The sequence below is a fragment of the Numenius arquata genome, chromosome 2 (genome assembly GCF_964106895.1).
Source record: "Numenius arquata chromosome 2, bNumArq3.hap1.1, whole genome shotgun sequence".
Lineage (NCBI taxonomy): Eukaryota > Metazoa > Chordata > Aves > Charadriiformes > Scolopacidae > Numenius > Numenius arquata.
Window position 1 is genome coordinate 1,992,359 of NC_133577.1, and position 20,643 is coordinate 2,013,001.

Below are 20,643 nucleotides of genomic sequence, written 5' to 3' on the forward strand. Positions count from 1 at the left end.
GTCTCCCCAGAGCCTTCTCCAGGCTGAACAACCCCAACTCTCTCAGCCTGTCCTCACAGCAGAGGGGCTCCAGCCCTCGCAGCATCTTTATGGCCCTCTGCTAGACCTGTTCCAACAGGTCCATGTCCTTCCTGTGCTGAGGACTCCAGAGCTGGACACAGCACCCCAGGTGGGGTCTCACCAGAGCAGAGCAGAGGGGAAGAATCACCTCCCAGAGTCATCACTCCCAAAGCCAGCGTACGTTTGGCCATTTACGTAAGAGCACTTAGTGGTATTATTGCAGTCATACCTCAGACGATACTAGACCTCACCGATTCCGAGCATCACACCAACACGGGGTTAGATGTATTAATTACCTGAGAAACAAGACACACAAAGGCTTGGGAGGGTGGGAGAGAAAGGGGGTGGGTGCTTGGCCCAGGGAGGTCAACGCTGCTCAAATTCATGGTGCAAATCAGTGACAGAAATCGGAATAATTCTCAGCTCTCTGGAGTCTTTCACCACCGGGCCCCTGAGCGCTAAAGGCTGTGATCTCACCCCCTGCAAGCTGCGAGGCAGATAAAAGGAAGCTCTGCTGTTGTGGCTTTGTGATAAACCCCAGCACTGTGGCTCTAAACACAGCAGCACCCTCAGAACAGGATTATCGCGTTGACATAGGAGTTACAAAGTTAAGCAGTAATTCACGTAAGCAATTTTAAGTTTTTACAAAGGCTAACTAGATTTAAACAACCGAAAAAAAAAAATATGCCTAGGGATACTGTGGCCCAGTTGGGAAACTGTTTACTGAGCAATCACATCCCTGAGACGCTGCTCTTAAATATAAATACAGGGCTTCCCCCAGTCCTTTCAAATCTAAACAACTCACAAGATAAGGAGAGGGAAACAATGTGGTCTCCTGGCTTGGTTCTCATCCTGCAGGCTTAGCTACAGAAGTGTGGGAATAAATAAAGCTCCTAAGCCCAAAGCTCCCTCCTCCCATTCCTCCCCTCCTTTCAAAAAGCCAAGTAGCACCACAAGGCGCAAAGGCTTCTTAACTGAATTAACCAAGGAAGCTCTAATCTAATGGCTGCAGCAGCTGCCTGCCTTCAGCTCCCTGCTCTTGGCCGGGGCACTGGCCTGGGCTTGTGTTTTCCACTTTTTTCAAGCTCCTAAATCTTGTCCCTCGAGGCAACAACTGCATCCTTTCCTTTCTACCTTTTCCATCATTAATCCTTCCCATGACCGACCGCAAACTCTCCTGCAACTTGGTCTTTTCAAGTGAGGATTACGATGCGCAAAGATAACACTAACGAATCCGCCTAATTTGCAGTATTTTTGGTGAGCTGACACTCGGCACTCCTTCTCTCCCAACTTAACGCGTTTTATTCTGGCTGCTCTGTGACCTTATGGGACATTTTGAATGTCAATTGCAATCAAACTTGCCCAAATCCCCCTTAAGCTCCAAAGAAAAGCCAGAGAAGTAGGAACTGAGGCAAAGCTCTGTTCTACTTCCGAAGACAGAGTACAAAGTGATCGCAGAGAGGGTATAAAACAGTTCTCACTTGCTAAATGAGCATAAAAAAGGCTGAGCAAAGAGAATCAGGTCTCTCAGGATTTTTTGTAATACCATCAGCTGCTGTTAATGCCTGCTCAGAACTGCTCTGGAGATTAACAAAAAAAAAAAAAAAAAAAAAAAGAAAGAAAATCCCAAACCAAACAAAAAACAAAAACAAAACCAACAACCCAGGAGGAAACCCCACAAACTGGCATTTTAAACCACTCCGTGAAAAATTAATGCAAAACGGGCCAAAGTTAGGGCTGCCAGACTATATGCCCCATCCCTGGAGGGGTTCAAGGCCAGGCTGGATGGGGCTTTGAGCAACCTGGTCTGGTGGGAGGTGTCCCTGCCCAGGGCAGGGGGTTGGAACTCAATGATCTTTAAGGTCCCTTCCAACCCAAACCATTCTATGATTCTATGATATATATATATACACACCATGCTGCGTCCAGCCTCATTATTATCTCTACAAGACTTTTTTACTTCAGCAACCACGACCTTCCTCCTTTGCCAACCCCAACCTGTCACTGAAGAAAACAGGGAGGAAATTGTGGCAATGACACAGACTATTACACTTAATATTCTAATCCACTGCACCAGAAATGGGAGACCCCAGATACGATACCAAAACTTAAATCTGCCTGAACCACATGCAGCACTTCAAAGAAGATTAAAATATTTCACGACATTTCCTTTAATAGCACCTCATGTCCCTACACAACCATTTAGACTCTACCAATTTTCTACTTCCGATTAGATAAATTATAATCACGGTAAACTGATACACGCACACATACCTAAAATGATGGTATAGATCATCGGCCCCCGTGTATGATTGATGATGCAAAATGATTTATTATCAAAAAAGGTGTTAGAACTATAACATATATTTTTGAACATTTGCCTTTTCATCCCCAAAACGACTGCACCAGTTGCGTTTCCTTGGTTTTGGCTTTTAGCTTTTTTCCCCAATCATAGAATACAGAAGGCTCCTGGTTTCTTTAAGTGAAAGGCGAGTCTCACGGACTCAGACTTGGAGCTTGAAATACATCATCATGCATTATCAGACTTGCAAAAAAATTACCACAATTAGCTAAACTGAGAAGTGGCAGCAGAAGAAAATCAGTTTTGGTCTTCTGCATTGAGAAAATGAAGTAGAGGATATTGTCTCAGGTCCTGCCCATTCTGACCCTTTTAATTCTCACACCACTCTAATGAAGATTCCCAAAGGCTTTGAAAACGCATTCCTATTTTTTGCCCATACACAGAAATTTCTGGTTCAAAAGTGGGTGTTTTAGAAAGAGAAATAGCTATTCCTGGGGGTGCAAAATCCACCAGAGGAGAAAACAAGGGGACAAGGGACCCTGGGTGACCTGCATAGGTACAACCACACCAGTGGCACCAGGTCAGAAGCAGGTTTGCAACTCGGGCGGACTTTGGGAAGAGCTGGAAGTACTTACAGAACCTCAGATCCCACTGAACGGAAACAGAAGTCAGTCCCCAAACTCATCAGACACACAGTACATTTCCCTTACAGACAACCCTAATTGAGTTTAAAGCTCTAGTTTTAAGGAAACATATTGCCCACAGCTAGGAAAATCCGGAAAGGAGTGGCCTCACTCGATTCTCCTTTGCCCCATCCCTGGAGGGGTTCAAGGCCAGGCTGGATGGGGCTTGGAGCAACCTGGTCTGGTGGGAGGTGTCCCTGCCCAGGGCAGGGGGCTGGAACTGGATGGTCTTTAAGGTCCCTTCCAACCCAAACCATTCTATGGCTCTGATTTTTGGCCCTGACCCTTGGGCAGTTGATCTACCTTCTTCATTCCTTCCAAACGCCTTCTACACCCTCTGGCTCCATACGGAAACAGGTGTTAGCCTCTGCAGTTTTGACTCTTTTCATTCTCTGCAATTCATATAAATTAAAAAAAAAAAAAAAAGTATGCAAAATATGTTCTCTGTACCAACTCTCACGCTGCTTATTGGGAAAATATTCCAACACATCACACACGTTTTAAAAGCACACTTTTTCTGTAATCTTCTAAGAGAACCACTGGCACTAATCTCCTCCCGCAGAAGAGCCTAAAGCCTGTGTGAGATTACTTCAGGCTCCGCAAATATCAAAGAGAATAAACCAGGAAGTGAAACAGATACAGTATTTGTAATTCCATTATTGAGAGGCACAGAGAGGAAAGATTTAAATAATTTATTTTTCTTTTCACAGTGGAAAAAAATAAGCATGGCAACAAAGCCTGATTTAAGCCATCACGGCAAATACCAGCACCATCTAGTAAAGTACAGTTACAGCCTTGAAATGATACTGGAGGCACTTCTGTGCCTCTAAAAGCAATTAGCTCTCTAAAAGCATTAGCTCTCACCATGTTAAGCGACCTATTATTTAGACCTATAACCTTTTTAGATGCAAATATTAAGGCCTTCAGCACAATTACATTAATAAATTCCCTCCCCCCTTGCCTTTCTGCTAGTTTTAAAATGTCAGTAGACAGCCAAGCAAGCAGGAAGCCACTCGGGACCAGGGATTCTCTCCTTCCCTTTCTGCTACCACTTCTGTTTTCTGAACATCATCAGAAAAGACAGAAAAATGTGTTTTTTTCAACCAAGCTCCCTGCAAAGCTTTACTGGTTGTTGTATGCATAAATATGCCCCTTCACTTACAAATCGGAGATTTACATCTACCAACTGGGATACAGAGATGCAAGTTTGGAAACCAGTGGTAGCCAAGAGGGAGGTGACACAGAGGAAGGAATGACATCTTTTCTGAAGTGTCAGGTTCTAGAGGAGCAATAGGGAGGGGAAACCAGATTACCCGCAGTAATTAGTCCCTTCCCACAGTCCGGTAACACGCCACCCATCACTACATGCCTACTGTAGCACTGCCTACCCTGGTACCTGCCCGAGTCTGAGCATCACCACTTGAATCCCCCCCAAAAAAAACAATTTCCCAGGAAGGATTTAAAAGAGGGGAAATCCCCTCTTTCCAGGAGAAGGGAAAAACAAAGAGAACATGATGCAACCCAAACAATGGCGGGAAAACCAGAAAAGAAACAAACACTGGAAATTAAGAAAAAGTAAACAAAACATACAGATTAAATACCAATCATTTAACAGGAACAACTCCTCAAAATTAAAACCAAACCATAAAAACCACCTCATCTGTATTTTATTATTAGTTGATGACAATTCTACACATGTAACTCTTGTTTCTTTTCTCCACTAACAGCATTACATTTTTTTGATCTTTACTCTTAGATCTGCTTCTTTTTTGGCGTCTCCTTTCCAGTTCATCAACACTTAACACAGTCACGGAAGATGGTCATCATATTACAAGGCGGCAAGAGGAAATGGTGAAGACTGGTCAGAAAGGGAAGGCTGACGTTCACTTGTTGCTCTGCAGCCGAAAAAAAACGTGCTGCTGGTAAAATGAGAAAAGAAATTGTTTCCAGAATTATGGAAACGGAAGACCAGAAGAGTTCTTACCAACTCGAGTTTAAATTACATCAAAAAGAGGATGCAGGCAGGGACCGTGAGAATTCTGGGATTCAAATAGTTAATACGAATAGTAATTATAAAAAAAAAAAACAAACTGTCATTTTTTAGATTTATAAATTATTTAGATGATAATTCTGAATTAAGTTCCTTTGTTTTCCTTTCTAACCGACACTCCTTTCTTTGCAAACATCTTACAGTCATGGGAGATTCCAGCTTCTAAATCAACATAAAGGTGCCACCGATGGTATTTCAGCTGGTAACATTCCCCACGGTTACTGTTCTAGAAAGGTATCAGTCTATTTTGGAAGACGTCAATCAGTTCTATAAAGCAACATCCATCTGTCTCTTTTAAATTACTGCATCGCTAATATTAGCCCTAGCCCTTACCCTGCGCTCCCAGACAAAACACCCAGTGGAGCGTTAACTCCCAGCAAAAAATCCAAGTAAAAAATGACACTTTGCTCTTTTGACTTTCCCTGTGTATCTAGAGGTTAAATCCCTCCTTTCAACTTCAGACGCATTCCTTTGAGTAAACAGGGTAAAAATAGTACAGCCTCGTAACACCAAGGAGCTGTGATTACAGACCCCAGTCATAATCAGGGAAGAGGAGATACAATGCCTCACACGTAACGCGTTAAACCTCAAATAAGGCACAATCCATATGCAGGTGCTTCTGTAAATACAAACGCGTATTTTCTTTCGCCATACGCACATCCCCTGTGTACGCAAGAACAAGAGCAACGTTATACACTCTTGAGTGTTGCTATCCGTGATTTTCAGTTACAGGACAAGGCCCCCCACGCTGGACATCTGTACTTCCCACGGTGAGACACATCTTCTACAAATGAACACCATGTGTTTTTATACAGTGTCACACGTACACAGAAAAGAAAAAAATATTGCTGAATGCAGTATTAAGTCACATATGAAAACTCTATTTTAATTAATTTGAAAAACAGAGAGCGAAGGGAAGGGGCTGTGAAACAAAGCAGAGCAGAAGCTGCTCAAGAGGGAACGGGCACAAACTTGAACATAAGAAGTTCCATCTAAACATGAGGAGGAACTTCTTTCCTGTGAGGGTGGCAGAGCCCTGGAAGAGGCTGCCCAGAGAGGTGGTGGAGTCTCCGTCTCTGGAGACATTCCAAACCCACCTGGACACGTTCCTGTGGGACCTGCTCTGGGTGACCCTGCTCTGGCAGGGGGTTGGAGTGGATGATCTCCAGAGGTCCCTTCCAACCCCGTATCATTCTGTGATTCTGTGGGATATCCCCCAAGTCCTTCAGTCCCAGCTCCCCAGCTCCACTGCCCGACCACTCTGTCCCCTCCCCAGCGCTCATGTCACCTTGCCATGCTGGGCAGGACCCCTTTGGCTTCCCAGCTCCCTAAAGCCCCCTAAAAATTAGGGAACCAGCAATACCAACAGTGCTGGGGAGGCGATGAAGGAGCTGAACTTGACTGGCCCTGATCCGGCTGACAAACGCATCCTTCGAGCTCGGGGAGGGTGACACAGTTGAGCCCCTTTTTACCAGAGGTAGTAAAGTAAACGTCTTCTTAATATTTTCTGCACTGAACATGCACTTTTGCAATCTTAAAAGTTTCTCTGGATGGAAGAAATATTCGACTGTATAAGTAGCCAATTCTATCTCAGAGGATACCGAATACAGAAATTCAACAATGGCAAGTGTAGGGTGCTGCCCCTGGGGAGGAATAACCCCCTGCACCAGGACAGGTTGGGGGTGACCTGCTGGAGAGCAGCTCTGCAGAGAGGGACCTAGGAGTCCTGGTGGACAAGTTGCCCATGAGCCAGTAATGTGCCCTTGTGGCCAAGAAGGCCAATGGCATCCTGGGGGGCATCAGGAAGAGTGTGACCAGCAGGTGGAGGGAGGTCATCCTCCCCCTCTGCTCTGCCCTGGGGAGGCCACATTTGGAGCACTGTGTCCAGTCCTGGGATCCTGGGTTCAAGGACAGGGAACTGCTAGAGAAAAATTCTAACAACCTGTACTGAGGTGTTTAGTGAAACCAGAATCAAATAATTCAGCTAATGGACAGTGAGTAGAAAAACGTAAGCCATTGTCTCCCTTCAATGCCCTAAGACAGGATGACTAAACATTCTTTAACAATCACTTCAAAAGCTCAAATAAGACCCAGAAACCAAAACACTGTGACACATCACACAGATTTTAATAGCACACATCTTCATAAACTGTTCTCTGAGTTGAAGTACAAAGTGCCAAATACCAGCTTTCACAGCATGAAGCTCATAAAGTTTTCCATAAAGTTTCACAAGCAGCTCCTACTTACGAGGAGAAAAAAGATGACGTTTGAGTTTGTTCCGGTGTGCACCATCCACAGCGAGAAGTTCAAACAAGTACAGTCTTTTTCTTAGCTTTCACCTCAAAGAGGTGAAACAAGTACCACAGGGGAAATATCCTTCTCTCAGAGGGGAAGTCGGATAGAATTTGGATCACTGGAGAGATGCTTGGACAGTTTAATTAGTACCTAATATTTTAAATGACATATTTGTATATGCCTTATATATTGAATGCCTTAGTCTCTGGTACCCTTAAACCAGACAATATTACTGCGATGAGAAGCCAGGTCGTGTTTTCTACAGGAAATCATAAGAGCTATTCTGATTATACTTCTCATTCCCGACACTGTTTTGATATTCTACCTTGGCCACTGCAAAACCACAGCGACCTTTCTGGTGCAAAGTTCAGAGCCAAGATAGGTGTGTTTAAACAAGGCACAAACCAGCAACCTTCCAAGGGCTTATCAACCAACGACCAACCATCATTTAGAAGCTGCACTCTAATTTGCCTCCTTGCAGCAACTGGGAATCCAAGCCAGGCTTCTGTTTCATGGAATCATAGAATTGTCTGGGTCGGAAGAGACCTTTAATATCATCTAGTCCAACCATCAACCTAACTCTGATAAAAACCATCACTAAATCATGTCAAAATTTTTCCTAATATCCAATCTGAACCTCCCCTGGGGCAACTTGAGGCCATTTCCTCTTGTCCCATCGCCTGTTCCTTGGGAGAAGAGACCGACCCCCCCTGGCTACACCCTCCTTTCAGGGAGTTGTAGAGAGCGAGAAGGTCTCCCCTCAGCCTCCTTTTCTCCAGGCAGAGAAGTATTCCCTCTCCCTGACAGAGGGAATATTTCATCAGTGGCCTTGATCCCCGCCCACTACTGTTCTGACAATTCCATAGAAATCAGCTAAAAACAATCGACTGATTACAAAGAATAAAAATTAAACAACGTGCATTATCACTAAACATTGAGCAAACAACCCTCTCACACATCCCTTTAAATACTTTCCTGGTTTTCAAACCACCTGAGTTCCCTGAGCCCGAGTACCGCCGGCCGGGTGGCTCAGGGACCGGTGGAGAGGAAGAGGAGACAGTCAGAGCAGCGGTGGATCGAAGATCTGTAGTGGTGCTAAATCAAGCAAAACACATCACCTGTTCTGCTGCAGTTTGGCACTGAGTATGCATGATAAGATATTAATTTATTTGCTGAAGACAGCATTATCCTTACCTTGTTGCTTTCTCATGTGTACCTTTGACCATATTTTTAAGCACGTTAAAAACATTCACGTTTGCTCCTCCTCAAATACTTCACCCCAAACCATTTTAAGTCCTTCAACAAGACACGGGGTACTGCAAAGGAGACATTCTAACGGGGTTTTATTGTCGCCTTTTGGTCTAAGCAGCTTCCCTAGGAAAGACGGAGGTTGTAGAAAGATGACAGATAAAAAATCTCTGAAATTCTCATTAAAGCATCTCTAGGCTAACGGGACTGGGATGCTGCAGCAGGGGGGGCAGGGAACAGAGTCACAGAACAAGGGGGAACATTGAGCGTGGGAATATTCTGAAGGGGGAATATTGAGGGGGAATATCCTCACGGGAGGCTATAACCAGGTAAGTAACCATTTCTCTGCACCCTTTCATTCCACTGTAATACAAGAGAGCTGGCACAAAGCAACGACCAAATAATAAGTTCATCGTTTCAGCTTTTTGGGGGTATACTGCTTAGGTGCTCATCCCATGTGCTGCTCGGAGTATCACCAAAAATATACCTCAGAAAACGATGGCTACAATTGTACTTACGAAATAAATTGAGTATACTTATTTTGTACACATCCAAATACTTTAAAAAACAAAACCTCTGCCTTCCTTTCCTATTTATTTGGGTATAAATTATTTAAATTCTCCGCAAGAACACGATTATTTTGAGATCAAGACTCCAAGGTGGAGGCAAATTCCTTCCAAAACCAGCCACCGTCACGTTGGAAATACTCAAGAGTTATGAGCGTGGAGTTTTTCTCTCCCTGGCCAAGCTGATTTACCCGGGAGCTCGGCGTGGCAATCGCTGACCCGGGCACAACAGCAGCCGCGCCGTGTCACTGACTGTAATTACGGCCTCCGTTCAGCTCTCGTATTCTGATTCATAGAAGCAAAAAAAACTCAGTAACTCCAGTTAAAAAAAAAAAAAAAGCATTAACTGGAGAGGAGGGTGCTGGCGTTGCAGATGTTGCCAAAACACGTTCGAGCAGACTTTAAAAACCCTACAGCTTTCAGCTCCAGCCTCTCTAGTAACAGTTACGAAACGAGTAAAACATTGGCGGCAACAATAGATTATAACCCTTTTTTAATCGAGTGCCAGTACCAGCAGGCTGAAAATGCCATTAGTCTTATTTGAAAACAGGCTCAACAATCTGCCCTTGACAGAAAAAAAAAAAAAAAAGAACTTAGAGAAACAACAAAAAACATTCTCTCGATACCACGCCTGGAGGGAAGGTTGGAGCTGAGATTTACACGGCTCCTCCGGTGCTTTGCTCGTGGGAAACTCAGTTACATTCTGGTTTTGCGTAGAGCCTACATCCTTATAACGGCACATCTGGTAACACGCTGCACTACGCTCTCTATCCTCTAGATCCGTAGACGCTTGAGCAAAGAAGGGAAAGCCCTTAATTAAAATGTTCAAAAGGCCTTTATGCTTCCCATTCCTTATAGCTAGACAAGCATGACCTCTCCTTCTATGTCATTAAAATAAAAAAGAAAGCTGATATACAGAGGGCCCTGATTTTCCCCATTTCCACCGCGTAGCGCCACCGATTCAGCACGTTATTCTCATTTCATAGCTATTTACAGGCCTGACCCAGAGCAGAACTGAATAGACCCGTTTCCCTGATAGCGAAGGGCGTGAAATCAAATCCACATCCACGACGCGGGATAACCCAGGTCGCCCAGTGAACTGGGCTCGCTGAAAGGGTGATGTTTTATCATCCTGAGAGGCGCTAAACGGACCTTTGAGGGCAAAAAACTGTGACTCCGTCCACACGAGGAGGGCTGCGCTGAAAAAGAAGAGCTCGAGCAGACCCGGGGCTCAGAGAGGACACGCAATTCAAAGGGAATTCCACCAGGATGCTTAGAAAAACAAGACGGCGTGACTGCAGAACGTACAACTGGCTGAGGGGCTAATTAGCATCAAGGGAGGGATTTTACCTGTGTAGGTAACGCTCGAGAGACCCACACTGAAGCACTGCATTAATCCAGGCTGGGGGGTGGAGAAGCAAAGCCAGAGGGCAAGTGCAAAGAAGGATGCTGAAAACGCTGAAGAAAAGAAGTGTCACAAAAAAAAGAGGATTTTCGGACTGAGGAAACAAAGACTCGAAGAGAATTATTTGCTCCCTCTACCAAGCTAAAACTGAGCAGCACCTCGGCAACGGGTAACGGGCACGAGAGAGCTTTTCAATCGACTGGGAAGACACAGCACGGACCTAAGGCAGGAGCAAGATGAATTCGAAGAAGAAATAAGGTGCAAATTGGGGGAATGGGGAACCCCACGAAGCAGGAATCTGGAACGGAGGCAGCAGGAAATGTTGGGATGCCACGACTTGCTGTCCCTAGATCAAGTTACTGGGATTAATACAGCGGTAACTAAGCAACACGTGCAGGCTCTGCAGCGTACTACATATTTATACACACATGAAGTACAAGAGACACAAAAGCAATGCTAAATAAAGCAACTTAATGGACTATTGCTCCTCAGCTCTGTCTGAAGATGTTGGTTGGCATCGGTCAATAAACACTGTTCAAATGAGCAGCCAAATCCAAGGCAGGAAAGATTCTTCTAATGCATTTAGATAAAGACTGTGCTCGTGTAGAGCCTGCAAGCTTAGCAGATAGAAGAGATTGCTATGGGTTTGTAAAGTCAGTGATGGATCTTCGCCTTGCAAAGTGACACGCGGAAGGTCCTGTACTCAGCCACCCATACTGGCACCACACAACAATCAGGTTCCGGGGGTGAGGAACCAGAAATCGTAGAATCATAGAATGGTTTGGGTTGAAAGGGATCTTAAAGATCATCCAGTTCCAACCCCCTGCCCTGGGCAGGAACACCTCCCACCAGACCAGGTTGCTCAAAGCCCCATCCAGCCTGGCCTTGAACCCCTCCAGGGATGGGGCAGCCACAGCTTCTCTGGGCAACCTGGGTCAGGGTCTCACCACCCTCACAGCAAAGAATTTCTTCCTAATATCTAATCTAAATCTCCCTCTTCTTTCAGTTTAAAACCATTACCCCTCATCCTATGGCTCCCCTCCCTGATCAAGAGTCCCTCCCCATCTCTCCTGGAGCCTCCTTCAGGTACTGGAAGGTCACTATAAGGTCTCCCCAGAGCCTTCTCTTCTCCAGGCTGAACAACCCCAGCTCTCTCAGCCTGTCCTCATAGCAGAGGTGCTCCAGCCCTCTGATCATCTTCATGGCCCTCCGCTGGACCCGTTCCAACAGGTCCATGTCCTTCCTGTGCCGAGGACTCCAGAGCTGGACACAGTATTCCAGGTGGGGTCTCACCAGAGCAGAGTAGAGGGGTAGAATCATCTCCCTCCACCTGCTGGCCACACTTCTTTTGATGCAGCCCGGGATGGGGTTGGCTTTCTGGGCTGCCAGCGCACGTTGCTGGCTCATGTCGAGCTTCTCATCCATGAGCACTCCCAAGTCCTTCTCCTCAGGGCTGCTCTCCAGCCATTCTCCGCCCAACCTTTATCTGTGCCTGGGATTGCCATGCCCCAGGTGCAGGACCCTGCACTTGTCTTGGTTGAACTTCATGAGGTTCACAAGGGTCCACCTCTCCAGCCTGTCCAGGTCCCTCTGGATGGCATCCCTTCCCTGCAGTGTGTCGACCGTGCCACACAGCTTGGTGTCATCAGCAAACTGTGATGAACAATGCTGTGATGATATGGAGAACCTCAGATCTGTGCCCATACTAGCAGATCACAAATGAACTTGCAAAAGGCTCCCACCAACTGAAAAGTCATTTGTGAGTAACCACCTTGTGAGTTCGCTGCTTGTACACCGGGTATTACACATACCCCCGGCAGCGCTTCAGTCCTTCCCACTGCATTTCACTGGATTTCAATTCCAAGAGTGAGTCACTGGTGGGAAAAGGAGAAGAAAGGAACGAGAGCTTTTCTTCCTGAAACAATGGAGATGAAAACTGCCCTTGAAAAAAAAGGCATGAATTCATGCTTACTACTAGATTTCTTCTTGCTTTAAGATGCAAAGTATTAAGTCTTCAGATTAATCTGAGCAAATATTTGAACAACGAATGAGGCAGATTATTCTGGTAAGGAAAGAATAAACTCCTCTTGTATGTGTGAGTCGTAATGTCTATTATGGTCAACGTTTGGAAAAAACCCCACGTATTATGGGGAATTCACAGCAGAAGTCTTTGTCGTTTTTCCAAGCTCAAAGGACATCTACCATCTGGTTTCTTTCTCAGGGAGAACAAACAGCGCGAGTGATTCAGACCACAGCTGCCTGTAGAAAACACCAGGTATTTTATGCCCCTCACTTGTCACCCACCCCCACAGCGAACACAGACACTCTCACTGCTCAGTTAGTAAATCCCACATTTCCAAAGGCATATAAAAATAAATGGGTATTTTTACGCAGACTTACACAGTAACTCTCAAAAAAGGGCACTTCTCTACACCACCACCCAAGGGAGACCCCCTGGTCTCGCTGCCGCACAGATCGAAGCTTCAGCCGGCATCTCCCAAAGGATTCAGCAGTGAAGAGGGATGGTGAGCCTCGGGGACATCAGGGCCTGGCCAGCAGACGTCACTGGGAAGAGGAGACCTGAGGTGGCAGCAACCTTCTCTCTTACAGGGTTCCAGCACTCTTTCCAGAACTGGTCTGGGGTTCCCGGATCTCAGGGAAACTCAACCGATCGTTCTCATTTCGCAAGTGACCACCAGCACATGAAACACAAGATTTAAATACGGCAAATGCCATGTCGTGGTCTCTATGAAGTGTCACCGTCCTTCTTAAAAAGTCATTAGCACTAGGAAGACTGACTGGCCCTTCGGGAGCGTGCGTTGTGAAACAGGCACTGGCTTCCAAAGCCTCAAAACTAAAATTGGTCTTTTGATCTAAGTTAAGAGGAGAGGAGATGTAAGTTAGAGAAGAGTAGATGAAGCGGCAGCAGAAGTCCAGGACCCACTGGAGACAGATCCAGGGTGGCTGAGCCTCACACCACAACCTGGTGTAATGTGGGGGGACAACACAGACCGTCCTCCCCAACAGGATGAAGGTACAGAGAGAGAAAAGCAAAGTCAACCTCCAGTGGCCACCACATTTAAAATCTTTTATCTATTACTTGGTTTGCTTTTTAGGCTTGGCTCCTGAAAACCCTCTGTAGCAGAAGTTTATTTGCCTCATGTACTGGTACACACGTCCTTAGTTCTGCGTCCACTTAACTGCAGAAAAATTGTCTGGGTTGGAAGGGACCTTTAAGATCATTGAGTCCAACCATCAACCTAACTCTGATAAAAAACACCGCTAACCTATGTCCCTCAGCACGATGTCTACCTGTCTTTTAAATACCTCCAGGGTATTTAAATACCTCCAGTCAACCACTGCCCTGGGCAGCCCATTCCAAGGCTGAATAACCCTTTCAGTGTCAAAATTTTTCCTAATATCCAATCTCAACCTCCCCTGGGGCAACTTGAGGCCGTTCCTTCTTGTCCCATCCCCTGTTCCTTGCGAGAAGAGATGGAACCCCCCCGGCTACACCCTCCTTTCAGGGAGTTGGAGAGAGCGAGAAGGTCTCCCCTCAGCCTCCTTTTCTCCAGGATGAACACCCCCAGCTCCCTCAGCCTCTCCTCACAAGACTTGTGCTCCAGACCCCTCACCAGCTCCGTTGCCCTTCTCTGGACCATCCATTGAATACTCCAGACTTGGCTCTAGCCTTATAACGACACCTTAAAAATATTTTTACACCCATATATATATATACCTATACACATACACACACACATTGACTCACTCTACAGGACAGAAATAGCCCTGTGGAGGACTCTCAGGAAGGCATTTGATTGCCCACGCAGCCATATGAGAAGAGTGTTGTTATCTGAGACGCCTACACGTGGCTGGCAACTACGACACGGAACCTGCAGTCCTTTTGGCCACAGTAGATGGGGTAAAATTCCCCAGCAAGGAACCTAAATAGCACTGGAAGTCTAGGCTTAAGGGTGTGGATTTCACATTTCATGAGGTTGACACGCCGAAAAACAGCCACTGAAAGAGGGTCTTGGACTGCAAGTACCTGATTCACCCTTACTTTCCACACTCCGTGTAACAACAAAGGGTTCCATGGGAAAAAAAAAGAAGAAATGATTTAAAATCTTGTGCCTGGACATTATAAAGAAAAGCAGATGACACCACGTAGCGAGACAGCCAATAAAGCATTAGTGGGTCTAATGGGTTGAAAGCGGGAAGTGAGAAAACTGACAGCAATATGCAAAAGAGAGCTATTAAACCTGAATTAGATAACGAGTAATCTGCCCCTGTGATTTCTCTAAGGAAGTTCTTAGACACACAGGTATAGCGCAGAAGTCACCCACAATCAATATCTACACTATCAGAATCACAGAATAATATGGGAATAATATGGGGCTGGAAGGGACCTCTGGAGATCATCCACTCCAAGCCCAGAAGATATTCCTTCGACCATTACTTTAAAGCAAAATATAAAATAAACTTCTCTGTAGCAAAGACGACAGCTCTGATGTATTTCTGCATCACCACTGTCCCGGAAATACTGTTAAATTGTCAAACTTGCAAGTAATCACAGAGGCTGTGCTAGGTTTGAGCCCAGGGAACCAAGAGTAGGGTAAGCCTTTCCTAAAGGAAATATTTCCCAGGCTCATTGTACCTTTAAAGGGCCAAAAGAAGAAGGGGAAAGCAGCTCGACAATCCATCAAATCAGTAAAATTCTTTATAGTCTTAACGAAGCAAGACTTCCCATAAGCCTAAAGGAAAAACTAACGTGTTAGGAAGTACAGCTCGATCCTAGGATGCCCCTTTGGAGCATAGCCAATTTATCGCTTTTTCCAGCACTTTTTCCATGCACTTCTTCCAGCGCCAAGCTTCCCCCAACCCTCCACAGACAATGCAATCTCTAACACGTGCTGCCTTGAATGCCTCTGAAACAAAAAAAAAAATAGTTCAACATAGTTTCTCTATTAATCCTTCCAAAAGGGCTGCTTCCTCCCAGCCGGCACTGTATGACGTGGGCTTCCTAATATTCTCAGCCCTGTTAAAAATTACAGAATCTTCAAATTAGCAGAGAGACGCTAATCTAGATACTGAAAGTTGTGCTTATTTTGTTATTTTTTAAAAAAGGCAAAATAATTCCCAATTCCACACCAGTGATAACATAGGGAATCTGGATGGCAGAACTGTTACACTTCCACACTGTGCAGAGCACATGGGAGAATATATTTCCACAAAATATTTCAGAATTATACCGGTTTGGGCGTTTGCTCTCTTATTATCACGCAGCTCTGCACGGCTTGGGAATGTTGCCGAAGAAGGAAAGTAGTTAGAAAAAAAGAGGGGGAAAAAAATCCCACAAAAAAGTTACAGTGTTTCAGAAAAGTTTTGTTTGTTTGTTTTTAATAGGTCAAAAAAATAATAATTGGTGGCTTGTCATTCCCTCTCCCCCCATCCATCATGAGAAGAACATTCCCAACCTCTCTCGCTTCAGAAGTGGGAAGACGCTGGGGATGCAGGGCAGGAGGGACAGGTGAATCACAACCACGGAGCTGAGACCCCAGTTAAGGGAAAATGGGAGAGACGGGACTGGGGTCCCAACTGAGAGTGGCACAGGGGAAAGGCAGAGAGGTGTCCTTTAAAATCTTAATTTTAATTTAACGAGCTAAACGGCAAACATGCACGGCTTGGAAAGCCATAACACTGCCGGGGGTAGAACTCAGGCAAACTAACTGTGGGAATGCCCCGCTCCACACAGTTTTAACATACACATTTATATAATTAAGGAAATGAGACTGCTTTTCACGTTTATATCCCTCACACACACACACACATACACTCCCTTAATCCCACATCAGAACAATTTGGGAGACAAGTTTATAGGACATGGAGGGGTCCTCAGGACCGGGCTCATGCCTCTGGGGGAGAAGAGTAACGGCAGCCTAAAGCCACGTATCCAGGCAGCCCCGCGTTAATAAGAGGGAATCCACCCTAACAGTCTACAGCTACACAGATCCGCATCCAGAAGTTATCCCAAGGAGCAGGGAAAGTGGTTTTTATCTTGCCCCTCCTCCGCGGGAAGTTTGAGGAGAGGTAGGAGAGGTAAAAACATCAAAAACGATAATAGAGAAGGTGGTAGGTTTTGTGATTTCTTGTAAAAATGGATGTATTTTGCATTCAGTAGTAAACAACTAGATGTGCAGCGCCCTTAAACACGTAGCTAAGATAGCAACAGGACTTAAAGCGGGGCTGATAAATAACATTAGTTATGGAGAAGGAAGTACCTCAATAAAAAGAGAGGCATGGCTTTGTGGCAGGCTGTACTTCTCAGTTCAGCGCTCACGTTTGCCGTGGACTCTTGGTGTGACATGTCATGGTGCATCAGTTATCTCCTGTCCAGGCTGACTCACTGTACTTCCTCTTATCTTCTTTTAAATCCGACTATAACCTTTTGGATCAGACACGCTCTTCCTAGGGATGCACAGAAACAGCGTGCCAGTTCCCATACCTCCCCGCTTCCAGCTGCCTCCTCAGCGTTAACAGAAGTCCCGTCTTCATCAAGGGGACCTTTTTTGACAGTTTCAGCAAGGAAGAGGCAAGACTGAATGGGCCCCAAAGACAAAACTCTCCGTTCCATACAGCAGTCTCCCTGGTCAGGGCTACGGAGAAGCCGGCATCGAACACACGCAGTGAGGCGCTCGGAGATCCTCAGCCTAAAGGCAAAGCTGGCTTCTTTGCCCACTATTATTTTCATCTTCTAAGCAAAATGAGAAACGTTTCACCACGTTTATCTTGTCCTTACGGGCACCTTCCTCCTCTTTATCTCATTAAAAAAAAAAACCCAACCAACCAACCACACAATCATGCAAAGAACAGAGCAAAGAACAGAGCAAAGAACAGAGCAAAGAACAGAGCGCTCCAGCGCAAAGGGCTGCCAGGAAAATCTATTCCCCGCGTCCCACCAACAGCCCCAGCCCAAAGACTGCGAGGTCCGGCTCCCCCTGAACCGGCGGGACCCACACACGCTCCGGGAGCGGGTCCGGCACCGAGCGGGAGAGGGTTCCGGAGCGGCCGGGGACGGAGCGGGCTCGGGAAGGGCGCGGGTTCGGAGCCGACCACGCACCCGGGCACCCAGGGGGCTGTTCTCGGCTACAAACACCCCGGCAACAGCCGGCGTCTCGACCCCTCTCCGTGGCCCAGCAAGACGCCCGGGGTTTCCCCGGCGCGCGGCGGTTATTAGCCAAAAGGAGTGGAAAAAAAAAAAAAAAAAAAGTAAGTAAAACCCCTTTAGGAGGATGCGGGACAAAGCGCCGGGAGCCGGAAACCCTACCAGCCCCCGGGGGCGGGAGACAACACCTTCCCCCCCGCGGCGGCGGCCCGCTCCCCTCCGCACCCCGCGGCCGGAGCCGCCCCCGCCCCGCGGAGCCCGAGCGCACCTGCCGCCGGCCCGGCCCGGCCTCCCCCCCGCCGCCGCCGCCGCTTCCACTCACCCGCCGGGGGTGTCGCCGCCGCCGCCGCCGCCGCTGGGGTGGTAGGCGGTGAGGACGACGCCGCGGGAGCCGGACCGCCAGCTCATGGCGTCCTCCGCATCCCTTCTTCCCCGGGGAACGCCGAGTGGGAGCGCAGCGGGGCGGCCCGGCCCGCGGCCCGGCGCGGCCCAGCCTCCCCCGGCGGCGGCAGCAGCAGCGGCGGGGCAGGGCCCGGTGACGGCAGCGCTTCCTGCGGCCCCGCCGCCTCCCTCCGACCGGCCCGGCCGGGCTCCTCCTCCCCGCCTCGGGAGCCCGGAGCCGGCGGGACCCAGCGGCGCCCGGAGCGGGGGGTTTTCACTGAATTTCACTGAATTTTTAGAGTTGGAAGGGACCATAAAGATCATCTAGTCCCACTCCCCTGCCGAAGCAGGGTTGCCCAGAGCATGTCAGAGCATGTTACTCAGGGCTGCATCCAGGCGGGGCTTGAAAATCTCCAGAGAAGGGGACTCCACACCCTCCCTGGGCAGCCTGTTCCAGGGCTCTGGCACCCTCACCGGGAAGAAGTTTCTCCTCATATTTGAATGGAACCTCCCATGTTCCAGCTTGTGCCCGTTGCCCCTCGTCCTGTCACTGGGAACCACTGAAAAGAGTCTGGTTCCCTCCTCCTTCAACCCACCCTTCAGATACTTATAGGCATTGATAAGGTCTCCCCTCAGCCTTCTCTTCTCCAGGCTAAAGAGTCCCAGCTCTCTCAGCCTTTCTTCATAAGGGAGATGCTCCAATCCTTGAATCATCCTCGTTGCCCTTCGCTGGACTCTTTCCAGTAGTTCCCTGTCCCTCTTGAATTGGGGAGCCCAGAACTGGATGCAATACTCCAGTTGTGGCCTCACCAGTGCAGAGCAGAGGGGGAGAATGACTTCCCTCGACCTACTGGCCACACTCTTCCCTATGCAGCCCAGGATTCCGGTGGCCTTCCTGGCCACAAGAGCACATTGCTTGCTCATTGTCATTTTGCTGTCTACCAGGACCCCCAGATCTTTCTCTTCAGAACTTGACTCTAGCAGGTCCATGCCTAACCTGTATTGGTGCTTGACATTCTTCTTCCCCAGGTGCAGGACCCTACACTTTTCCCTGTTGAACCTCATGAGGTTCTTCCTTGCCCAGCTCTCCAGCCTGTCCAGGTCTCGCTGAATGGCAGCACGGCCCTCCGGGGTGTCAGCCACCCCTCCCAGTTTGGTATCATCAGCAAACTTGCTGAGGATACACTCGGTCCCCTCGTCCAGGTCGCTGATGAATATGTTGAACAGGACTGGACCAAGCATTGATCCCTGGGGGACACCACTGGTTACAGGCCTCCAGCTTGAACCTGTTCCATTAACCATTACCCTTTGGGTCCTGTCACACAGCCAGTTCTCAATCCACCTCACTGTCCCCTCAGCCAGCCCACACTTCCTTAGTTTCCCAATGAGGATGCTATGGGAGACAGTGTCAAAAGCCTTGCTGAAGTCAAGGTAGATGACATCTGCTGCCCTCCTCTCATCCAACCAACCAGTTATAGGGGGTTCTGGCTGCCCCGCGCCGAACCGGAGACCCCGGGACGGGCACCCCCCACCCCCCACCCCGCGGTTCGCTTCTGTAGACCGTGTGGTGTTAGAAAGGCAGCGTTTTTCGGCCAGGCTGGAGTTTGGTTTTAAGGTATTGCAAAGGAATGGGTGGGCTGAAGGGAAGCTGCTGCAGTTCGGCCCCGGCTGGGGGGTGGGTGCCGCTCCCTCGGAGGCGGAGGTGTCGCAAATCATAGAATCATAGAATGGTCAGAGTTGGAAGGGACCTTAGAGACCATCCAGTTCCAACCCCCCGACCTGGGCAGGGACACCTCCCACCAGACCAGGTTGCTCAAAGCCCCCTCCAACCTGGCCTTGAACCCCTCCAGGGATGGGGCAGCCACAGCTTCTCTGGGCAACCTGGGCCAGGGTCTCACCACCCTCACAGCAAAGAATCTCCTCCTAATATCTCATCTAAATCTCCCCTCTTCCAATTTAAAACCATTGCCCCTTGTCCTGTCACTACATCTCCTGACAAAGAGTCCCTCTCCGGCTCTCCTGGAGGCTCCCTTCAGTTACTGGAAGGCTGCTATGAGGTCTCCCCGGAGCCTTCTCCTCTCACTATTTAGCTGCGGAATTTGTGTCTGCATTCACAGAAAGCGTATGATTTGTCTGAATTATAACTGCTGCGTGCCATGAGGGACTGGATCAACTTCAATACGAGTGTAACTTGCATTGCAATTCCTTTTTTCCTATTCAAACAAACAAAGAAAAATAATCATGCAACTGCTTTGGTTGCAGTTCAACATCGGAAAAGTCCAGCTCTGGAGTCCTCAGCACCCCCAACATGCACATGGACCTGTTGGAGCAGGTCCAGAGGAGGCCACAAAGATGCTCCAAGGGCTGGAGCCCCTCTGCTGTGAGGACAGGCTGAGAGAGTTGGGGGGGTTCAGCCTGGAGAAGAGAAGGCTCCGGGGAGAACTTATAACCCCTTCCAGTCCCTAAAGGGGCTCCAGGAGAGATGGAG

General features: G+C 47.7%; 1 protein-coding gene across 1 annotated transcript in view; it reads right to left on the minus strand.

Annotated features, from left to right (window-relative positions):
* Positions 1 to 18,269, minus strand: part of ARHGAP18 (Rho GTPase activating protein 18) — a 62,626-nt gene extending 44,357 nt beyond the window's left edge. Inside the window, exon 1 of the mRNA XM_074162278.1 lies at positions 18,097 to 18,269. Coding sequence (XP_074018379.1) covers positions 18,097 to 18,182 — 86 coding nt within the window. The 5' untranslated portion in view covers positions 18,183 to 18,269. The remainder of the gene's footprint in view (positions 1 to 18,096) is intronic.
* Positions 18,270 to 20,643: the final 2,374 nt, after the last annotated feature.